This window comes from Lissotriton vulgaris, chromosome 7 (genome assembly GCF_964263255.1).
Source record: "Lissotriton vulgaris chromosome 7, aLisVul1.2, whole genome shotgun sequence".
Classification (NCBI taxonomy): Eukaryota; Metazoa; Chordata; class Amphibia; order Caudata; family Salamandridae; genus Lissotriton; species Lissotriton vulgaris.
The window spans coordinates 278,453,719-278,477,772 of record NC_141695.1 but is presented as its reverse complement, the minus strand read 5'-3'; the positions used below and the strand labels follow the sequence as shown (position 1 = coordinate 278,477,772).

At 40.7% G+C, this 24,054-nt stretch overlaps 1 protein-coding gene across 1 annotated transcript in view; it reads left to right on the top strand.

Annotated features, from left to right (window-relative positions):
- Nucleotides 1-23,411, top strand: part of LOC147701391 (alpha-tectorin-like) — an 89,173-nt gene extending 65,762 nt beyond the window's left edge. Inside the window, exons 7-10 of the mRNA XM_086930075.1 lie at nt 1,855-2,133; nt 16,732-16,881; nt 21,080-21,239; nt 22,194-23,411. Of these exons, the coding sequence (XP_086786201.1) occupies nt 1,855-2,133; nt 16,732-16,881; nt 21,080-21,239; nt 22,194-22,366 (762 nt within the window). The 3' untranslated portion in view covers nt 22,367-23,411. The remainder of the gene's footprint in view (nt 1-1,854; nt 2,134-16,731; nt 16,882-21,079; nt 21,240-22,193) is intronic.
- Nucleotides 23,412-24,054: the final 643 nt, after the last annotated feature.

Sequence of the window (24,054 nt, the reverse complement as noted above, 5' to 3'; positions counted from 1 at the left end):
TTGATTCCAACTCAAACTGGTAGTTAGGGTTTTTTACTCCTCTAGATACTTTCGAAATAGTGTTGCAGTACTCCATAAAAATGTTTTAAAAGGTAAAGATCTATAAAGCAAGTTGTCCCTACTTCTACAGAGTTAGCTACTGGCTGATTCCTCCCTTCCTTCGTTACAAACCTCAAAACGTGGCTTCTCCAACTTATTTAACTGTGTTTCATTTGGAAAATAACTCTTTTAAGAGCCCCCTATATTATGTGTAATACATGTTTTTCTTAATGAATGTGTTTTTTAGATCACCAGTAGAAACTACTTGTTCATTTTAAGACTTTTAGAGGCATATGTACAAGCCCCTATCGCCACGGGAACGTCACTTTTTGTGACGTTCACGTGGTGGCAGGGGCCTTGCCTTATGTGCAAGGCTGCTTTAAGCCACTTCACCTGGCTTAACGCTGCCATGTACATAAGGCACGCTTTCACGCTATGTTTAGCGTGGAAGGGGCGTGCAGTGGGTGTTGCGGTGGGCGTTCCACCACCACACCCATTGTATTTGACGCTTCCCCCTATTGTGACGTACATAGGAGGCAGCACCAAAATTAAGACAAGAAAAACCCTGATCCTAAGTGGGCAAAATGTGGAGAAATGCGTTATTTCTCCTCGTTTTTGCTTTTTCCATGATGCTGCCTTGTGCACCACACATGTAAAAAGCAAAATGCCATAGTTTGTTTATGTACAGGAAGGTGTCCCTTCCTAGTTTGTTTATGTACAGGAAGGTGTCCCTTCCTGTACATAAACAAACGTTGTTAACCCTTTAAGTGCTGCCGTCGGCCAACGGTCGTCACGAGCACTACCTTGCAAGTGCTGCACACAACCGTTGGCCAACGGGTCTGCATTTGTTATTCAAACGTTCAGCCCTGGGCGCTGAACGTTCGACGCTCGGAAGGTGTTAAAAAAATGCAATTGTGTAACTCTAATGTGTGCTGCATGAAGTAACACACACGAAAGTTACAAAATAGCAGTTTTTTAGGATTGTTTATTTGCAGGAAGGGACACCTTCCTACAAATAACCAATCCTCCACTGTACACAGACATCCTTGCACCCTGGTGAAGGGTGCCTGCATTGACGCTAAGTTGCTAAACCTAGCACCATTGCTGGGGGAAAGACAAGGCTGCACCACATCCTTTTAAAATGGTGCAGCCTTGTGTTTCAGAAGTAGCAGAGCGTGTTGTTAAGCCCAGGAGGCTAACGACACACTCCGCCACTTCATTGTACATATCCCCCTTAATCACTTGCTGCAACTTCGCATTGTTCTATTATGACTCCATGAACACTCCTTCTGCAGTTTTGCCACTTGAGCCGAAACCATCTTGTTCAAAACTTGCTGACTCTAATCATAAACTGATCAGAGGAGAGGAAGTGAAAGAAGGTGATCTCCGAAGGGTTGGGACCGTTCTGGTTCCGTTTCTACGCCAACAATTTTATGGTGCTGCCCATCCCTGCTGAGGAAGTCCAGCATAGTTGGCCGGAGGGGGTTCGAGAATCAAAGACAGCATGATACGAACTTTGAACTGATCCCTGCCATAGTGATCATAATATTTCATAATTTTTCATTAATTCTGCAATTTCACCTAAATCACTGAGATGGGAGATGTTTTCTTTCACATTGCAAATGATTCAGTCTTTGTAATCTGCTCTTCGTGCACCAGTTATCTTTTTGTTCTGCCTCCCAGCATGTGTCTGAAAAAAGAAACCATTTTGTTATGAAAAGAACTCACAACCTGTAGCATTGACAAGGTGACTTGTAAAGAGATAAACGTGTGTCTTTCAATTAAGTAACTCAACTCAATGATTACATGTGACAGGTGAACAACAATGGAGTCGTGTCATTCGGGGCCCCGTGCTCCAACTACACACCAGACGCGTTCCCAATAAAAAAATCTGTTTTTGTGGCTCCCTACTGGGGGGATGTTGATGTAAGAGACGGTGGGATTGTCTACTACAGAGAATCCACCAATCCAGGCGTGCTGCAGAGAGTGTCCACCGACATCAACAGCTACTTCCCCAACATCAACTTTCGTGCGACCTGGACGTTCATTGCCACATGGGACAAAGTGGCATTCTTTGGGACTGCATATAAGAGGGTGAGTACTCGATTAAGTTGGTCAATTACTACCATGTGTTTATTTGGACTCTGGATATTTGGTATTTGTAGCTATGGCCAGCTGGGAGCAGGTTTCATTCTATTTCTCTACTCAGATTTACCGATAGATTCAGATTCATCACATCAGAGAACATGTTATCTGTTGAATTTGTTGTATAAGATGAAAACAAAAGCTAGAAAGCATAGGTATTAAATGGTCTCGAAGTTCTTGTTTGGGGTAATCCTCTAAAAGTCCAGCATTATTGAAGATTGCATCGGTCAACTTTAACTGTGAGTTCGGTTTATTCTTTTTTTAATTTGTTCTTGGCGAGGCAGTGGTATTTTTCTATAAACAACTTTTTAAGTGTTTTTAACCCCACTTCAATTATTTAATTGCCCTTCTACGGTGTGAAATAGTTTTCATGTTGGAGGACTACAAGGCCTCTTGCATCATATAGAATTATACTTTCCATTCCAAAATTATGGAAATCAGCACTTCCATGAATGATATTGTAACTCAGACTGATTAATAATTGTAAGTATTTTCTAGTGGGTTCAGCTTGTAGGTATTTCCAATTATGTAATTTTAATATGACAGCCATTGCTTTAAATGAATGTTTGTAATTGAGTTAGTGGGTAAAAAAGGGCTTATTGTGCCACCCAATTAAGTACCCCGTTAAACATCAGGGTCGCCACTGCATGGGGTTTGCACAATGACTGTAGGTTTAGTCAAAATCTCTTTGAAATTGCGTGATCGTTTATACGCAAATAAAGGGGGATTAGAAAAAATACCCTTAAAATCCAGTTCAGATTGAAGCAAATCCCAACTTTGTAAAACAATCTTTTTGATCAAAGGAGAATGAGTAGAATAGGTGGAAACAAACACCTCCCTCGATATAGCTTGACTCGTTTGGGTTTTCTTTGAAAGATTTTTTCTGTCTAGGGCTGATGCCCGACGTTCAGCTTGGTCAACCCCCTCGCTAAGATAATCCCTTGCTAAAAATTTCCATTTGTACTCCGGAAGTGTCTGACTCATCAAATTCGGATCTGAAGTGATGCTCCTGATCCTAGTAAATTGTGAATATGGAAGATGCCGCTAGAGGGACCAAGGGTGAAAACTATGATAAAACAAGGCATTGTTACAGTCATTAGGTTTCCTGAAAACACTAGTGGTGATGGTTTTAGAAAGCTGGCATTTTCCTGTCATAACCATTTGGTTCCTGCAGCCAGTATCCTGGGTTACATGACTAGGTATTTGTGGCAGTTGGACTTTGCGTATTATTCCTAGACAGTGAGCTGAAGGGAGAATAGGTATTGGGAAGATGGGTCATCTCTGAATTGATAGATGATTTTGATGGTCATTGGAGCAGACTACATTTAATATATATATAAAAACATGTTTTTGCCAAAATACTATTTTGTCGGCAATAGGAACATTAGATTTCAATTACCTAAATTGCTTGTATGACTGTGAGTTGCCAAAGTACTTGCATAAACCATACCTAGTGCTGGGGAAAAAAATATCTTGGGAGATGCTTGCCCAACTACCACACTTAAGAGAGGGAGAACAAAGCATTCCAGGAAAGGGTCTGAACCCATGAATTCTAGGAGTCTGACCCATACCCACATCTGTTTTCCATGTCAATAGCAGACACAGTACTTTTAAAGGTACTTTCAAAGCTTCTCCATGGCTTTTCCTCTCCGTGTGTTAAGCTTACCCACAATGTTAGGTATAGTTTTTAGGTCTTGCGTTGTTGTATATGAATTTAGGACCCTAGTGTAATTTTCCCAATTCATGCTCATATATAGGTATAAATCACCCTATCCTTATATAGGCATAGAAATCATAACCATATTTAGACTTAGTCTATGCAGTCCAAATATGGCATGGCTACTTCCACTAGGTCTGAAAATCCACAACGATTTCTTGGAAAAACCCGCCTTCAGCAGTCAGGGACTTCCCCTTGCTTGATTATTATTTTATCCAAGAAATCATGGAGTTTTCAAAGAACTGAGTCTTTGAGGACTTTATTACGCACAACCTTACGTCAAACTAGGCACCTTCAAGGTATAAATATACCCACACTTGCTCAGTTAAACACACAGTGGTTTGGAGCAGTTCGACTATCTACTTGCCCGACACATCTTGCCGCAGCAAGTGGCGAAGGAAGCCAACCTCTCTAGCAGACGCACTGAGAGAGACACTGTCTTTTCTCCTGCGGAGAAATCCAGCTCCAGTGTTTCCAGGCTGCCCTTGCGGGTTGCAGGGAAATCGAGTTCTGAGAGAGGGATACAAGAACTCCTTCATTCTAAAACCAAGGTACGGAGCTGATTAGACCCTTAGAGAAATTCTTGGAGAGATTCTTGGCAAAGAATACTAAACTTAAGCTACACCTCACTTACTTCTTCCCTCGTACTAGACCTAGGTTAGGTACACCGGCGTAGGTGTATTTTAGAAGCAAACGGTTGAGTACTTTTAGTCATTATTTATTAATGGATGTATTCTATGTTATATTTTATGGCTTATAAACCATATCATGCTTTTACAGTATTTATTTTATAATACTCTTCGTACTGCAGCCAGTATTACTATTGTAGCGGTTCATTTCTCTTGCATGAGACAGAAGACTGTTCAATAAATACTTTTTATTGAAAATGCCAGTCTCTCTATTTCTCTGCACCTCTGGTGAAACGAAGCATGCACGATTGACTTAGTGAAATAACTATCTATTGTTTCCATGACTCTAGAGATACGTTTCTTATTCTTGGGAAACAAAGTTGTCATGTTTATGCGGTTGTCAGAAACTAATCCCTTCTTGTGAGTTCGAGAAAGTTTCTAGTGACCTCTGAGCTAGCTGGCACTCACAATTAAGTCTAATATATTCAATTGAGACCTAGTAGACCTAAGTCCTACGTCAAATCTATAGTATATGTTATTCCAATGCGCAACTACAGCTACAGCGTGGCGTTGCAGCGCAAAGCACTGCTCCGCCTCCACCAGAGATTTTGTGAGAGAGGACTTTGAGAAGATGGCTTAAAGCCCCCGCCTCAAATTTCCATTGGCTGGCATCACCATTTATGTTAAACAGTGGCCTGCCATTGGAAATGAGCTTTCTGGGTTGCCTCCCTTTGGCTTTTTGTTCCAGCCCAAACGGTCCTATCGCAAGGAGGCGCGTTGTATAAACAAGCCATGAGATCCAGATCCAGTCTGTATGGGCTGTTTTAAAAGGAGACAGGGCGCTGCGTGTTTATTTTTGCATTACGCTTTCGCTTTAAAGTGAAAGCGCAATGGAAAAATAAACAGAGCGGCCTTACCGCGATGGCGAGCACTTTTTTAAGCTGTGACTTGGCAATGTTACTTAGCGTTTCCTTGTGGGCTTGGCCAGCTTCCTTCGGAAATCCAGTTCAGACCTCTCCTTGCCAGCGCTATAGTGCCGACAGACTAGGTTATTTATATAGGACATATTTATCATCAAATATAACCAGATTTACGTCATTCTGTAGCGAATGCAACGATCATAAGTACAAATATTTATTTAAGAGCGAATCAAAGGATCGGCAATGTGGATAGAATTTCCTCACTGAGAGGTACTGTGTGAAGAGGGAGGGGCTCCCAAAACACAGTTATTTCACCATGAAGTTCAGATTGAGTTGGCGGGGCTGTGTAAGCTGGCCTTTCATTCCGCTGGCCATTTCCCCGGCGGGCTGGAGCCAGAGGCTGGCTTGTAAAGTCCTGGGATGCACCTGGTAACTCTGTCTCTGTCCACAGGTCCCTGGATACATTGCAGCAGGCACACGTGGACCTAAAGAAGGGAGAGAGAGAGAGGAATGGGAGACAAGGAGAGGAAAGAGGGAGACGCGAGCAGGGGATTAAGATTTTTTCCCCACTTGCTTTAGTTCTATAGTCAGACCTGGGCAGGGAACATGCTTTTGTCACATGTACATTCAAAAACACAGAAACGAAGGCCCAATGTGTGAGGCAACAGACATGTTTGGCATCTTACTTGAATTATTGTTGTGTTTTTTCATTACCAAAGGCTGGTTCAGTCAATGTATGTGCATACGGGCCAGGCAATGACGGGCATCTAGGCACAGGTGTGTTGCAGAGTCCACGGCGTGGTACACAATGTTTGTCATTTGAATGAGGCCAGGGCACATTACACTGGGCAGAGGGCTGCAGCTGAAATGGAGAGCTGTGGAATTTAGTACACTGCACTCCAGATTTATTCGGGCACCTGACCTATTGACTGCTTTAACTTAGTAAAGGAGCGATAGGTTTACCCCTCTGGTTAGATGTGGGGGTACTATCAGTGTTAGGGTCAGCACTGGGGTAGCAGCAGTATTCACGCTAGCCATGGTAATGCTGATGTTAGGGGTACTGCACTAGGAGTAAGGGCATCCTTACTGTCAGAATTGGCTTCAAGGGGCCATCCAGTGAACAGAAACACATGTCACTCTGTCCACTGCTGCGTCACTAGAAATCACCAGCAATAAACACTCCATAATGTACCTTCCTCTTGTGACATCATCTGGGATTTTGAGACTTATTGTGACATCATTGATTGTGTACCCATAAAGTGCTGGGTTGGGGTGTGGGTTGAGTCAGGGCTACGGTTCAATTGGAGGTTTGGTGTTTAAGTTGAATTAGTCTATGCCTGGCACTTCCGCTTCCACAAACGGTTCTCTCCCTCTCTTTCACTACTGCAAGAAGGAACAAGCATTGGCAATGCAATAGGTCTCGCATTTGCCTAAGTTTGAGCTATTGTCATTGTAAATACATTTTTTTGTTTTTAAAACAAAAATAAAATGCCTTGTCATTTACAATGTCATTAGCTCTAAATCTCACAATCGCAAGACCTATTGCATTGCAAATACTTGTTAATAAAGGAAGTGTGGGAATGCTGCATGATAGGTCTCTTGCATTCTCCATATTCAACTTCACCTCACAGTAGTAGGCAAATTGGCTTGACAATAAGCAATATGTAGGTGAAAAAATCTAATTTCTGTCCAGGTTAACCTTTGTGGAAAGGTTCTGTGGGATTAAGCTCAACCTTCCCCAAATGTCCATAGATGCCTAATATTGTAGTGGAAAAAGGCAAATCGGGGAGGTGGCTAAAGTGCAAAAATACAGCTAAAGACTTTTCACTCTAAATCAAATTTAATGCTACCCTCTTGTGGCTATTCTTGAAACCTAAAGCAATCAGTTTACTTAATTTTCCCCTCTCTTCATTTGAACCTTTTACATTATTTCCTTTCTTAACTAAACTACATACTGTTTTGTTATAATTAATTGCTTCTTTCTCCAGCCACCAAGTGCGTGCCAAGTAGTCCTCAAAGAAGCCAATAATGCTGCCGCTTTGCAGACTGAGCTCTATAGGAGCCCAGAAAAACACATACTTGAACCTCAGCCTAACAAGCTAACAGAGACTGGCAAGAGAATATGTCATCATAAATTCTCTTTTTTAGAAACAGAATTTAAAGGATGAATACATCCACTTGAGCAATCTTGCCTACCTACATTTAGTTTCTGGATATTATGATATGTACATGTGGCAAATGTCCAAACAAGGATGATTCCACTGAGCTTCTGCTTAACATCATAGTAACTATTGGTATCACTCTTTTGTGAGCCAGTCAGTTCTGTGTGCTTTCAAGAAACAATGAGGCGTATTCACAGAGGTAATTCTACATGTGTTTACTTTTACAATTTTGAGTGTAGACTTACATGTACCTACTCCCTGAAGTAGGAAATGGAGTCAGTGAAAACATCAAATATGACCGTAAAGTTGTAGGGAACTGGGTGCTGGCTTCTTCCATCTGGCTTGGACATGCCCACAGGTATGGTAATATTGGGAACATGACGCGTTGGAGCATATGCTGACTTTAAGTTTTGATATGGATCCTGTGACTTTCATTCTTGGTCACACAGCACACATACCTAAAGGTAGCAGAAAAATCATAGACACTGCTCTATTGCTGGCTAAACGGAGACTTGCATGTCGATGGGGGAGGGGGAGAGCCCCGAAGTTTAAGGAATGGTTGCTGGATATGATACACTGTCAAGACAAGAGTGGTATATATGCCGAGACGCAGCCCATGGCATCTAGGCCCAAGGACATATGGGGGCCATTACAGGCCTATGTGCTGCAACAGGGAACATCTGATGTGGAGGAGCCAGGTGTTGGGGCGGGAGAGGTTGGGAAGCATCCAATTGTTCCTGAAAATACCAAACTAGGTTAAACATATGTTTTTAAATTAAATTAAAGATAATTCTTAAATATTAAAAAACATTCCGTTATATTTTTAAATAGCTTACATAACTTAATTATTGTAACATTAGTTCCTATGGGGTTTTATTTTAAGTCACTGCCGCCATTAACAAACTATTCCATCATTTCAAGAACTCTGCAATAATCTCTCAGACTACTGTTTTATTATAATTCATGGCACTATTGTAGATATAATACTGCAGGCTAAGCTTAACCACACAAAAGAACGTGGTACACTTAACAATAATATGATTTTAGCACAAGGATGCCCCACAGGAAAATCGCTTAAAGAAGAGGATCCTGGTTTCACTGATTTCATCGGGTTCATTGTTACACCCAATTCCCCTTCTGATATGGAAAGAGAGTTTGGGCAAACTCCTTCCAACCCTATGACTGATATGCAACCAATCTCTTACCACCAGAATGGGTCCAAGGAACTGGAAGAAGGCACTGGTTACCCTTCTAATAAAGAAACCCATGGCAGATATTTAAGAGCCCAGCATTTATCATCCTATGTAGACTTCACTTTCCAATTAAAATACTGGAGAAATACCTCAGTAAGATTTTGGCAGGTTTTCTTGAATAAAATTATTTCCTCGAACCAGAACAGATGGGTTTTAGGCCTGCCCATGGAACAGAGTCTGTGCTAATTATAGCATCTAATGAGCTAAGGATGCAAAATGATGGTGGTCATATGACAGTCCTGGTCCTACTGGACCTTTCGGCTGCATCTGACACCGCCAAACATGGGGTTCTGCTAACACGTCTAAAAGAGATCGGAATAAGAGGTGTGCTTCTCAAATGGTTCATATCCTACCTATCAGATATATGGCAAGCAGTAACCCCCCCCACCATATGTATCTGATTACAAGGAGATTAAAGACAGAATTCCGCAATGCTCTGCATTGAGCCCTATTTTGTTTAATATATATTAAAGGCCCCTGCTGACCCTGATGAAATCCTTTGGGTTATCGGTTAGTAAATTATGCAGATGATACCCAGCTGATAATCTCCCTAGAGAAATTGGACGCAAATCAGATAAATAACTTCCACTCATGTTTGAAAGAGACTGCACAATGGCTTGACTAGAACATGTTGAAATTCAACCGAGATAAGATGCAATTTCTCTGCTGTTCTTCTGAAACTAAACAGGAACAACTTCCATTCAATGTCTGGCCTTGACCAATGAAATTGGCTCCAAAACCGGCACACTCAGTATGAAACCTGGCTGTCCATTTTGATGAACACCTCTCAATGGAAGAACAGACAAACAAAACAGGAGCTGTATTCTATGATATATTTAGAAGCTTAAATAAAATTGTCACAATGCTTCTACAACCTTTTAGAGGACTTGTGGTACAGGCCTCCATAACGGGCACACTCGACTATTGCAATGCCCTACTTTTAGGATGCCCAGAATATTTGCTCCAAGGGTTTCAAAGGATCCAAGTGATGGATGCCAAACAAAAGGGAGAAAGGATATCCCCCCGACCCCCAAAGTACTGCAGGAACTTCACTGTCTCCCAGTAAAGAAGTGGTGCACATTCAAGGCCCTATGTATACTTCATGGGCATTATATAGTGCAGGAACCAGGGCTTTGCAGAAAAAAGTAGCACCATACAGTCCAGCCCGAAGGCTGAGGTCATCTAATGCACATTTGATATCTGTGCCCCCTATTAAAAAGACATGACAGGCAGGTAGAGCTTTCCAGGTAAAATCTGCTCACATGTGAAAAACCTTGCCACTATATCTAAGCACTAATCCAACCTACTAAGTTTCAGGCGTGGCTTTTCCCTAAAATTAAGAACGACTGATAATCAAACAAGTTTTTAGTCTCACTCCTTCTGACAGAATTCTTTTAGTACTGATAGTCCTGTAGCACCAAGATTGCTGCTGGGTGATAGTGTGCTTTATAAATGATTAATAATACAAATAATTATTGTATATGGGAGGGCGTTACAGTACCAGTGGTTTACCATGTGAGTGTTAGAACTACTTTATGTCCATTTATGACTGTAATAACTATATACATATTTTTTATTTTTAATATCTTCACACTTTCTTGTCATCACACAAATTAATTTACTTTTCAAAAATAGAGATTGAAACACTCCTACTAAAACCATACCAGATTTCCTAACTAAAAATGCACAATAATAAACAGAAGCAACCAGCAGCTGACTAAGGTTTCGCACATCCACTTCGTCTGTTTCAAAATTATTAGGCGGTGCGGCTACTCTCACCATCCGCTGCCAAGGATGTATATCAGACCAATGGTTGTGTAAGAGCAGAGAGGCGCACTCAGTGAAGTCAATAGTATACAGAAGTCCAAAAAGAATTGTAGATCTTCGGTTCTTATTTGTAAAAGTTTTCTTTATTTTCATGTACAGCGGCACAGCCAACTCGTTTCATTCCCATTCGTGCCTTGGGAATTTCATCAGGGCATGTTTTAGACAGTCTAGTCTGTGCGGTTACTCTCGCAGAAGCGTAGTAACGCCACGGTGCCTTCGGTATGGCCCCCGTTCTCCGCTGCTCCTCCTCCTGGAATTTTGGACGCCTAAAATTCGCTTCTGCGGACCCCTTTTGAAGCCGGAGACTTCGTTGGGCACTTAGACTCCCTTTCCCCTCTGGAGTTCCCCCGAGGGGTCCGGATTTGTTACTTTTATTGACCTATCATAGTGACAGCGACCTGATATTTCGTGGAAACTTGGACCTTCATTCCACTTGGATTTCAACATTAAGCATTCTGCAGGTACACATTGTGACCCACTGTGACTGCCCTTCAAACTGTTCTTGAAGAAGCACGATATCGAGAGTAACCGCACAGACTAGACAGTCTAAAACATGCCCTGATGAAATTCCCAAGGCACGAATGGGAATGAAACGCGTTGGCTGTGCCGCTGTACATGAAAATAAAGAAAACTTTTACAAATAAGAACCGAAGATCTACAATTCTTTTTGGACTTCTGTATACTATTGACTTCACTGAGTGCGCCTCTCTGCTCCTACACAACTAAAAATGCACAATACATTGCGATGAAAGTTCATTTGTCATTACTATGTAAATGGCAGGAAAAGGTGCATTCTCTTAAATGTATAATCCTAAAATAGAATTGAACCATTTTTCAAAAAATTTCCAAAGTCAAAACAAAAGTGGTACTATACAGTGCTCTCAGTTCTGCCTTCCCAAAAGTGCTTTCCATATAATACATAAAAGATTGCCAGATTAAAAAAAAAATTCGGACAGCTCTAGATCATATATGTAACCACTAGGTCACATCTAGGACAGCTGTTCAGAATATTTACATTTTACTTATGTAATTTCTTGGAGGATAATATACTGTCCACGATGAGTACATCTGCATCCGTTTAAATTAGCTCCACTCAACATCTGGTTATAAATGACTGAAATTTCAGCCACATTCACTCCAACCGCCTTCCTCCACTTTTCTTGAGCAATATAACACATATTATCAGCTTCTTTGTGACAGATATGAACCCATTTTACTCATGGCCCACGCTTTTTTTCAGTATTTTGTGATTGCATATTACTATCGCTCTTTCCCTTAATTCCTTTATCTGAAGAGGGAGGAGTTGCTTGAGTGTACTTTGTATTTGAAGATATTCAAGGATATTAAAGACCTGGGCTGACAGAGATCTCATCTGTCTTTTTTCCCAGGAAATTAATTCATTAGTATTAGTATTGAACCAATCTCTTACTCTCCCCAAATTATCTTTTTTTCCACTCTAGCTCTAAGGTGCTTATGGATAGAAGTGGAAATGATGCATAGACATATGGGATGGCAAGATAAATATATATATATATTTTATAGATCTTTTTCATCTACTTAAATAATGGCACTTGTATCTAACCAGTTTAGGGTTTCTCTCATAGGGTTTGAAAACGTTTTGATATGGTGGGACCTCTTTCAACATCTGCTCCATGTAGAAATGATGTACCACTGACACCTTAGATATATTTTAGATTCTAGTATGCTTAACCAAAAAAAGCTTTCCAATCTGGAAGTGACATCCTTCCTTCATAACACGAAAGATTTAACTTTGAAGGGCTTATTTTTGGATTTGCCTTATTCCACATGGCTGTAATAATTGCAGAAGACCAGTTTTTTAAAAGGAATGAGCTTACTCTTTTGTGGGTCGGTCCATGTCCCTCCCTAAATTCCCCCTTTCAGTAGAGGTGCCCATTTTCCAGCCATTCCCCTCTGTCTCTCCCTTATTTATTACAAAATTGTGTGCATAGGTTCGCGGAAAGCTCAGCAGTTGGGGCAAAGATTTCTGCCCAGAGAAAATTGAAGAGGCAGTGGTGTTGACCTCCACTCATATGTTTGTTAATAGAATTTTGTACTACTATTGTGGTACTACTAAACATAATACAAAATGCAGTTAGATTAGGCCCCAAAGTGTATTTTGCCTACACCGGCAAAACAGCTCTGACCATCTAAAAACGATGTGGGAGAAATAACCCTTGTGATATGGTGCATTAACGTAGCTTGTTGCAAGTTAGCATTTCAAAAACTCTGTTCAACATAGTAAAGGACATTTCTAATCCTGATTGCACAAAGAATGCGATCCCGGCTTCACAAGAGCTGTGTGATAGACTGGCATTGTTCTTTGAAGAAAAAAACAATAACATTTTAATTGGGTTAGACACCCCTAGTGAAGGAGGGAAGGATAGTACAGTCGATACTCAGATGTTGTCTAGTAGTAGCAGCCTAAATGAAGGAACCATAAGAGAACACAGGCCGGTTCTGGAGATCCTTCAGATCCCGTCACAAGAGGAGTTTAACATTATTGCAGCTGGTATCTCCTCAAGCTCTCCCTTGGACCCACTCCCACGCAAGTTGTGGAAAGCGTTCGGAATGGAGCTTTTCCCGCATTTACACCAATTATGCCCCCAGTCTCTAACTAATGGCATGGTCCCAAAATGCTGGAAAAAGGCGGTTGTATCCCCCTTTTAAGGAAAGCCTCATTGGACCCTTTGTGTCTATCTGATTATAGACCAATCTCCCTGTTACCGTATCCGATAAAGGTCCTGGAAAGAATAGTAAGTAAGGCGATTTCAAAATGTTTGGAAGAAAATAAACTTCTAGATGGAATTCAAATTGGGTTCTGCCTTGGACACAGTACCGACATTGCACTGGTGACAGTCCTTGATGACCTTAGAATGCGGGCCAACAATGGCCAAACTGCCATCTTAGTACTTTTGGACATTTCGGCTGCATTCGATACGGTCAATCATAAGATCTTGAATAAAAGACTTGAGGAGAATGGTATAAAAGATAAGGCACTGGACTAGTTGCAGTCTTATCTTTCAGATAGGCAGCAGACAGTAATCCTGCTGCCATTTCTCTCTCAAAATAGTCCTGTAAAACATGGTGTCCCCACAGGGTTCGGTTATTAGTCCAATCCTTTCAAATCTTTATTTGCGCCCACTTACCTCCCTTATAAAATCATCCGGCATTGAAGTAATCAATTATGCTGACGACACCCAACTTGTTTTCTCCCTTGAGGGTAATACAGAAATCCTCTTGGAAAAATTCCATAGCTGTATGCAGGAAAAAGCAGGCTGGCTTAGAGCTAACTCCCTGCAATTTAATGGAGATAAGACGGAAATACTGTACTGTTCCGCTAGTAAAATTAAACCTCTATTGCCTGTTAAAACAGCTCGTAACGTGGGAATAATATTAGGTAATAACCTTCAGTTGGACTCCCAAGTGAACAAAACAGTGAGTACCTGTCTGTCTCTGCTCCGAGCCTTGCAAAAACTCCTCCTTTTCTGTCAATTGCAGCTAGACCACAAGTGGTAAGGAACATTATTATGAGCAGGCTAGACTACTGCATCGCACTCCTACTGGGAGCCCCTGACTCCCCGTTAAAAAATCTACAAGGATTCAAGTGATTGCAGCTAAGCTTGCATCAAATAGACAACACAGAGCCTCTGTCACGCTTGCCTTAAAGGACCTCCACTGGCTCCCTGTGGCACAGAGAGTCTAGCTTACGGCACTTTGCATTGTCTATAGGGCAGCTCACAAAATGGGACCTAAGCCGCTGCAGAGGAAATTCCTCTGGAACTCCCCTACTAGAAACCTCCACTCTTCCTCAGCTACTCCACATTTCAACAAGGCCCGATAAGGAGGAAGATAATTCAGTCTGGTAGCTTCCAGACTCTGGAACTCACTGCCTATTGAGATTAGACAAAGTAATACCTTTTGGAGGTTTAAGAAGAATTTGAAAACCAGACTTTTTCCGAAAAACTATTTCTTATCCCCTTGATTAGCTCTTCAGTTACGCACAGTGTCTATTAGTGATAGTATCAGCGCCAGGATACCCGTTGGGTGTCAGCTGCGCTATATAAGTACTCTATACAATACAATACAATACAATTTCAAGAGCAGTGTGTCTTCCTTGGCCTATAGTTACATGTACACTTTATTGTTTTCATCAATACCAAAAAAGTCATAAACCAGCAAATTCATGGATGATTCGAAAATGTTCACAGCTCTAAACAATCAAGACCAGCTTTAAGAAAATATACGAATAAGCAATATTTATAGGTGCAGCTGAGCAGCATTTATAGGGGAAATACCACTCTGCCACTTTATGAGTGGTCCAGGGTTTATGGTCCGAAATAATTGGGGCAGAAAACACTATACCTAATTTTATTTTGTGCAAATCTGGACTGAGTATACATGTAGATGGAAATGAGCATAGACTGCAGTCAAAGAAACAGCCCAGTCTCTGTCTGCTCCCTCCAGCACCACCAGGGAAGCGGACAGCAGCACCCAGCTAGATCATAGCCTACTTTTGGCCTAAATGCTGTCTGCACCCACTTAACTATCATCCTCGGTCTCTCCCTCAAATCTACCAACTGCTAAAATGGGTTGTAAATTTTAGTAGATTCGTTCAGAGAATCTGGAAAAACATGCAGATTTTCACCTGGTTTTCCTGGATTTACATAACTAATCCCCATCCCAGGAACTGCAGGTCAACGTTGGCCAGAATTAGTTATAGGGAGTTCAGGCCAAAATTTTAGATTATGTGCTTCCAGTATCCCAGAACCAAAATCCAGCAAACTTGTAATGAGGGGTGGGCTTTCGACTGCAGCTGTGGCAGGACTATTTGGGGGGATCCAGTGCCCAAATTTGACACTTTTTAAAAGTTGTGAAGACTGAGATGCCACCTCCAATGCTTAGGGCACTCACACAAGAAGATGCCTATGTTTTCCACTGATGCAAAAGCAGCAATAAAGGTTATGTGGCAACACAAGCATATATCCAATAAGAATTGTTTGCCTTCATTGCAGTACATGAACAGAAGGAATGTTTATTACGCTGCGGATGTTTAACATATGTGCCCGGATCTGTGGTAGCTAGAAACACATTGCATTTTGTATTGCAAGTTAAATTGGACAACTGGCTGAGTAGAGGGAAGAGCGAAGAGCAAGAGGCTTCAGGCTCTCTTATCCTCATGACTAGCACTAGATTGATTTCAGAAGGGATTTAGAGCTGGCTTATTTTGATTTCATATTTCCTTAACTAGTTAACACAATGCAGTTGTCAGCCTCCAAGCATGACTTGCACCCACACTGTACCACTCAACCGTACATCCATCAATGCACTTTCATACACTTTTTTATTTTGCGCTTAACTATTTCACAACTGAAACACAGATTTATGCTGAAATATGCTGTACTAACTACTAGACCATTTTATTATCGTTACACTACACTTGAGTGTATGCACAGAGTATGTTCAAGTGATCAACAGAGAAGATTGGAAGGATTATCTATGACTATTATGAGGGCACCTTCTATGTTTCACATAAATAATATGTTGTTTCCCATCTAATTAACATTAAACGTTGTTATGTTGAGTTTAGATTAAACTGGTTTATGGATTTAGACAGTTTTCTAGTAATATAGTTAATACTTGTATTCCTTATGGTTTAAAACTAATTATATTGCTCAGCATTTGATGGATTCTGCATATATGCCTGCTATTTAGCTACAAACATGGCCATTTGGACTCAAACTCTATCCTTTAGCCGTAAATATTGTGGAGTGACACACTCTCTCACACATCTTACATTTGTATTTTGCTAATTATATTTTCTGCACAGATATATACGCACACATTATTTCAATTTATCACATTTCTAAATATCTTGACTACTCCCAACCAACATCACTGACAAGGTCCATTATTATCCTGCTGATATATGTACCGTTCTGTTTACTTCTTCACCGCACACGGTGTACCTTTGACCCATCAGGGCGGTTTTATTGATATTTGGTGCTTTACTTTCTTTAGCTTCCTAAGATGACAAACACTTTCCAAGCTGTTCTGGCCGGTGATACAAAGAGGTACTTCATTATCCTGAACTATGCCGATATAAGGTGGACCACAGGGACAGCCAGCGGAGGAAATCACCTCACAGGATTGGGGGGCATACCAGCCCAGGTAAGCCAAGTAGAAGATCAGTGGTTTCTTCACTCGCAGCTGCCTCAAGCCTAATCACCAATCATCGATTTAAGTTTATAATATTCAGATAGGTTCAGCACTTTCTACCTTTTTCCCTGTTCATCATGCCAAGCAAACTAATGTAACAGATGTATGTTACTATCTCGAGAAACAACAACATCTTTTTGACTATTTTAACAGCAACTACCCTATCAAGGTTTTCAATGTATTTTAACATTACATCAACCAAATAACCCCAACCCTACAACTACCTTGACCTTTGTAAATTGGTATAAAATGATTATAAGTAGTTTATATTTAATTATATTACAACCCCAATTATAATGCAGTTGTTAATATTAAATATGATATATTTTTAAATAGTTATCAATAGCACTATCCCTACATAGTTTAAAGTATATTAAATGAATGAGTAGATATTAAATTCAGTATAAACCTCAGCCTTGATTCATTTAATTAAATACTTATAATATTTACCCTAATCAGGACCAACATTGCTAACTCAACTTCTTTCCATAATACATTTTCATTCCTTTAATTAGAAAAAAATTATCGAAACCTAATGCTAATTCTAATTCTAAAATAACTTGAATTGAAATCGATGATCACCCTATTAATAGTTTTAAATTGAAATAAAACAACTTTTAGGAATCTATGATTTAAATTGAAATGTATAAAGTAGTAATTTTCCTCATTGTACAAATATTAACTCCAATGACAAAGCTGTTCCTAACTATTTCATTTAATGAAGATGTTTATATATGCTAGGAGCTTTGGCAAGGACTTTTAGCAAGGTAGAAAAAGCAGAATTTGGGGTACAGACTCACCTATGATCACACAGAGTGTAAGAGGAGAAAGGAGATTCAAAGAGGAACTTCTGCATAAGGGCACAAGAAGGATAAGGCTCATTAAGAACAGGCACTCAAGAGGCAATTTGATATTCATATTATCACACACGCATGATAGAAGTACAAGACATATGTATACATATAACAATATTAACAATAAAGGGGATGTGTAAAGCACTCAGGTAAGACTGAAGCTCATTAAGCTCCTCACGCACAATTGCTTTTACACATACTGACTGCAAATCCCCAGATATGAGATGTATATGCAAAGCCAGGGTATGCAAAGCTGATACATGTGGTGATGTTATAAAAGTAGCTCAAAGACAATACTTACAGTGGAGCAGAAATACCACCTACCCGGTATCAGCTGTGCCCATAATAGACAAGGTGCTAACAAGGAGACATACTTAACATTATAGAACGGAAAACAAGAGAGTAAATAACCCCTTCGGTACTCATGACGAGCTCAGCTCGTCATGACCACACCCGTTTCTATTATGGTCCAGCACAGCAGGGGAATATCTTAAGCAGCCATGGTGTTAATTAGACACACAAGGAACTGAAATCTAATCTAAGACAGCAGGAACAGGGTAGAAAACGTGAGATGTGAACTGAGATAGACGGAAAAAGGAGGCACTTGTAAAAAGGAAAATACAGAAAAAAAGAATGTTCAAGGGTAAAGGTATAGTGCTGGCTCCGGAATCAAGGTAAAAAGAAATGCAATATCTCAGAAACTCAGGAAACAAGAGGTCAGCCAGACAGGAACACTGCTTCAATGACCAACTATAGACTGAAGGAACTAGGGCTTAAAAAGGCTCATAATAGTCACAGGCATCATGTGTGAGGAGGTTAGCACCTGGCAGCCAAAAGTGTGCTGTATTCTTCTAGCCATCTGTGGCTTGCAGGGGTGGAGACAAAGCAGTGAGCAGGGAATGTTAGGTGAGTGAGTTTTTAACATTAGCGGACTGGCCTCCACAAAACCCGGCATGGATAAGGAATGCACTGGAATTTCCAAATATCATCCAACATCCCTTAACTCAGTTAGTAGAAGGTCTGGAAGCTTATTTGAACACTGAAAGGGCCCACAGTTAAGCCACCTGGTAATGGGCACAATAGCACAGGGATCAAAGTGTGACAATATCGAGAATACATAGCTTCAAATGCATCAGAATATTTCAAATGTAACAGATAACACAGATTAGGTATATTTGCTCTCTGTGGGGGGTCGAAACAGCAGCAATATTTACAGATATGGCGGACCTAGATTGAGAGATACCGAATTTTAAAGGTGGGTATATATAGCCTCATTGAAATGACAGCACATTGTTGATCTGCCTAAGGTAGTCTGGGGGGACAGTTTCTCTGTGCTGTGCATGATAATGGCTGTTTCATTATCTTTGTCTTTTTGGTTTTTGGGATCTCTATCTGAAGGCGTTGCCTCCGGTATTCCTCTCACCTACTGAGATTTGCATTTTGCAATAAAGCTAATTCTGGAATCGAGTTACTGAACAGAGAAGGGTTTTGGGTTGAGTCAAGTTGGATATCGGACAACCTGTTAGTAATGAACTGCCCCTATCAATCTAAGAGCAGACTAAGGACTGCACTGTTTTCCTGACACAGTGTGAGTGATTTAACCTCATAGATGCTATTAAACATCCCTCCCCAGTGCTGCGCTGTCCATTGGAACTAGTGCTGAATGGACGTCCAATGGTCGTGCGCAGCACTGGGGAGGTAGTGCTGCCGTCGGCCAATGCACCGAGGCAGCACTTAAGGGGTTAAGCTTTCCATTTTATATGGCGGAATAGTTGGAATTAAGTCGTTTTTGCAGGGTTTTTGAAGCTAGGGTGTTGTGAACATCATTCACTATTTGGAACATTGCTGCCTCTCTACTACAGTTAGATTACAATTCAGATTGAAGAAGTTATTGTTGTAGCTGTATGATAGTAATTGCATAGATGCTGCTTTCTGGATGATTTTTGCAAGAAAGGGATTTTTTAACTGGTCTCAAGGTTAAAGGATTTTAAGGATATGAAGGCTGGTTGTGTGAAATTGGACTGTATGGTGGTTTATCCAGTCAAGGATATTTCTGAACTGACAAGTTTTATGGGGTAGAAAAACAAGTAAAGGTTGTTTTCCTTTTCGTGTGTCAGGAGTTTGATGAACTGAGAGAATTCATGTAATTTTCTGATTTCATCTAATATAAGGATCAATTGTTTTTTATTAATATGTCAAGTGGTGAGGTGTTTGAAGATGTAGAGGGAAGGTAGGGTTAGGTCTCTGGGGACAACTGATAGCGTGGAACCATAGGGTTGTCTTGTTTGTGTGGCCTGTATCCATTAGGAATAAGAGTGTCAAATGATCCCAGGTGTGTGTGCTTGAGTAGATATCCCATTCATTATAATGCATTTTAGGTTATTGTTTAGGGTTGTGGTTTTTTGATGTCCAGGGGCAGAGTTCATGTGAATTAGGTTCTGGTCTTGCCAAGGCTTAATTGGAGAAAGGGTGTGTTTATCATGCAGTAACAATCATGAAATGGGGGGTTCCTAAGTAATTGGAATTTCACATTTAATAGTATAATGTATATACTTCACCAAAAGACTTAATGTAATTACTTTACTATCCCTTACACTAACATTTATATAATTTAAATAACATTAAATATTGTATCATAAACATTTCTTTAACGGATGTAAATGAACTGCAATCAATAGGCTCCAATTTCAACCCTTAGGTCTTTTTAATTGCATACATTGCACCAATACTCAATTAAAAATATTTGCACTTTCCTAAGATAATTTAGTGGTACCCTCTGTAATTGCTGTATTTTATCAGGAGCCTTAGCTATGGAGAGGGTACACTCACCGTACCACTCTGTTTATTTTGAAGATACCATGATTTCCGAATTTCTCTAATAAATTGGTGGGAAATCCTTGGTTGTAGGTTATGTGCTTCAGTATGATGTGAATGGACTCACTGTTCTGACTTTCATTGCAGAATTTATGTTAACATGATCTTGCCAATTTCCCTATCCCCTAATTTCAGTAATATCTAGTTTCCCTTTGTGTATTATTTTTCTGGCTTTGCTACATATTAACCTGATTTCCAGCTTTGTTCTCTTTGGCAGTCACAGACGCTGCAAAGTTTTTGTTCCTCCTGCGTATCTTTTCCAATCTATTTTACTTCCTTTTCTTACCATGTATTTCTTTCTGTGTCTATATACCAGGTATTTCTGTCTTCTTTATTGGTACTCATGTGTGCTGCTATCCTTAGTGCTACTATTCTCTCCCTTGAGTTAGTGCCACTTATTGATCATGTTCCACTTCCTGTAGGCTGGATTCAATACTGGAGACTTGAAGCACTACTTCAACATCCCAGGCTCTAGGACGTCAGACATTGTGAACATTGCATCCACGTCCAATGTCGGCACTCCAGGCCGCTGGGTCTTCCGGGTGGATAAATTTACAGTGCCTGGTGGCTGTGTGGCTGGTGGTAAGCAACCGATAAGACTGCTAGAAGTGAGAGTTGTGCTTCGTTGCATTGGAAATGTGTTACTGAAGTAATTTCGGCCAGGAACAGTGAACCCTACTAAGGCAGCTTTGTGACCGTGGTCCTTCAGTCGAGTCGGTGGACCATTTATAGTTTTAATTTGTGACATTAGAGCACATGTAGACATAAAAGTGTCATCACTGGTGTGCATTTGTTTTTGTTTTTAGTGATGCTGACCCCTTTTATACTTAAGTTCTAGAAAGAGAGCTAACTTCAGTGCTCCAACACATCTTTTCTCAAAACAATCTAGGCATGCTTATGAGTGAGCAACAGCTACCCTTGTAGCCATACTGTAAAGAAAAGTGTAGGTTTTACTTCACCAATCCTTCATCACCTCAACTGTTCCTGCTGGTCCTCTTACCTTACACTATCCTTACCCACCTAATACCTTCAGGTCCTTTTCTTCTTTCCCCTCACAAGCATCCACTTCCTCACACACATCCCCTGCAGTGATTTTCATGATAGAAACTGACCTTTTCGTGGTTGAATATTTCCGTTCAGACTTCAACCTTGTCACACCACTGCTTTTTGCAAGAGAGGTATTTGCTGCATCAATCTATCAAACAGGGGCGGCTCTAGGTTCATGGTGGCCCTGGGCAGGGAGCGTAGGTAGGGGGCCCTGGAAGAGGGGGTCCGGGTGGGGCGGAGCACAGAGGCCAGTGAAGAGGGGGGGTCATGGTGTTTAGAAGTTGTATAGAGCCAGAGGCCACCAAATCCCTGCCAGGGGCCCTCACACAAATATGTATCCATCCTCAGAGGATTATTATATTAAGGATATATATTGATGTGGTGGCCCCTGGGATTTGGTGGCCCTGTGCAGGTGCACAGCTTGCACATGCCTAAGGCCGGCCCTGCATCAAATGATCTATTTCTTCTCTTCCCCCCTCCCCTCAACAGTCAACTTTGCAAAATTCGGTGACATCTTCTGGAAAGACGACTCGTGCGAAGAGAAGTGCTCCTGTAATCCTGATGGAGAGACACGCTGTGCCAGGAACGAGTGCTCCATTTCTGAAATCTGCAAGCCAAACAAATGGTTCTTCGTTTGCCAGGCCCCTGAGTCCTGCATGTGAGCATCAGATCGAGCACCGCTGCTGAAATAATGCCTGCAACCTGAAATAAAAACTGCTTTCCATATTTTATGCCATTATCTCAGTACAACCAGTTTGCTTCATTTGCATATCCCCATTCACAGCAACCTACCATACTAGGGCTCTGGCTCCGAGCCTTACACTTCCATTTAGGTTATTTCCAAACCCTTGCCTTCTTTTCATGCAACTTGTACAGAATATCAAGACAAATACAAGGAAACCACATTAGTTGGTTTGATAGGCTTATCTTAACCCATGCAAGAGCTGCGTTTCTGCTGATGTGCCCAGAATCATCACAAGATGAACACATGTTCCTGTCCAGTGACAAACCTTTTGCTTACTCTCATTGTCTGGAAGCAATGCACAACTGTGTCCAGTGAAATACAGAACATCTGTAATTGCACAGCTCCATCATGCTGTATATGCCAGAACAATGATCAGTGTTGAAGGTCACAGCAGTCTACTTCTGCATGCCAATTGAATTGAAACAGCATGCTCAAATGTATACAGCGTCCTAATAAATTGCTGCCAAGTGAAATATTTTCGGTGAAGTCATTGAAAAATGTCTAGGAAGAAACAGAAATGTACTGATTCTCCCCCAACCTAAACCAGTACTATGTGCCCGCATGCATCTTTCATGTGAAGTCTGCGTTTATGAGTATGGGTGTCGAAGGAGGTTGTATTGCCTCTTATCCTGTGCATGTTGTTAAAGAATGGATGACAAGCTCCTACAGGTTGAGTTATAAGGGCCATATGTATTAGCCCTTTCAGGCTGCCACCCCGAAGCGAAACCATATGGATTACTTCCCGTCTCATCCTTCGTAAAACCTGTTACAATGCTTTGTGTTTAGCCTTTTTAGTATTCATATCATATTTTCAATTGCTATTTTCTATTGCTAATATTAATGTAGATGGTATATCCAACTCCATCTCCATCTCCATCACATAACCATGGAAGTCTGTAACCCTCTGACTATCAGGAGAATATGCCATCAAAATTAAATGAATAATGCAAGAGACTAACAAAGTGTCCTCCTAAGTTCTTTGTGTAATGTGGTTCCCAGTTGTTTTAACATAGAAACAACTGGAAAGAGCATTTGGGTTTAGGGTTCTATTGATTCATTTGGTCAGTATGTCCCTATGTTATTGCACAAAGGGATGTGCAAACCTACAACTAAATGGAGCAACAGTGATTTGTCATGAAGATCTTACAGGAAAAGAATCCAATGCAAGAACTCCATGGACACCAATTAAATTGAAGCAGCTTCCCTCCCCATTAGTAGGATTAACTGTATATTCCTTTCATCCGAGGTACATTGCAATTACCTCAAGTGAAACCTATGACAAAAGGAAGCAACCCATAAAATAGAATGTCATAGTGATGTTGTATGCAACTGAAAGTCAAAATGGGAGACATATTTTGAAATGTATTAGAGGGTATATTAGTCATAACACTAAATCATTAAAAAATAATAATTCTTCATGCCGTTTTGCCTCCAAAAATAGTTTTTTAACGTTTGTTTATTCAGATTTTCAAAAGTTTACAGGCATCAATTGCCATCATCCCATGACATGTACATGCATTAGAAAGTATACAAAAGAAATGTTGTTGGAAAAAGCATCAGAACAAGCCAGCAATAAACAAAAACAAATAGATTAGTAAAGGAGGA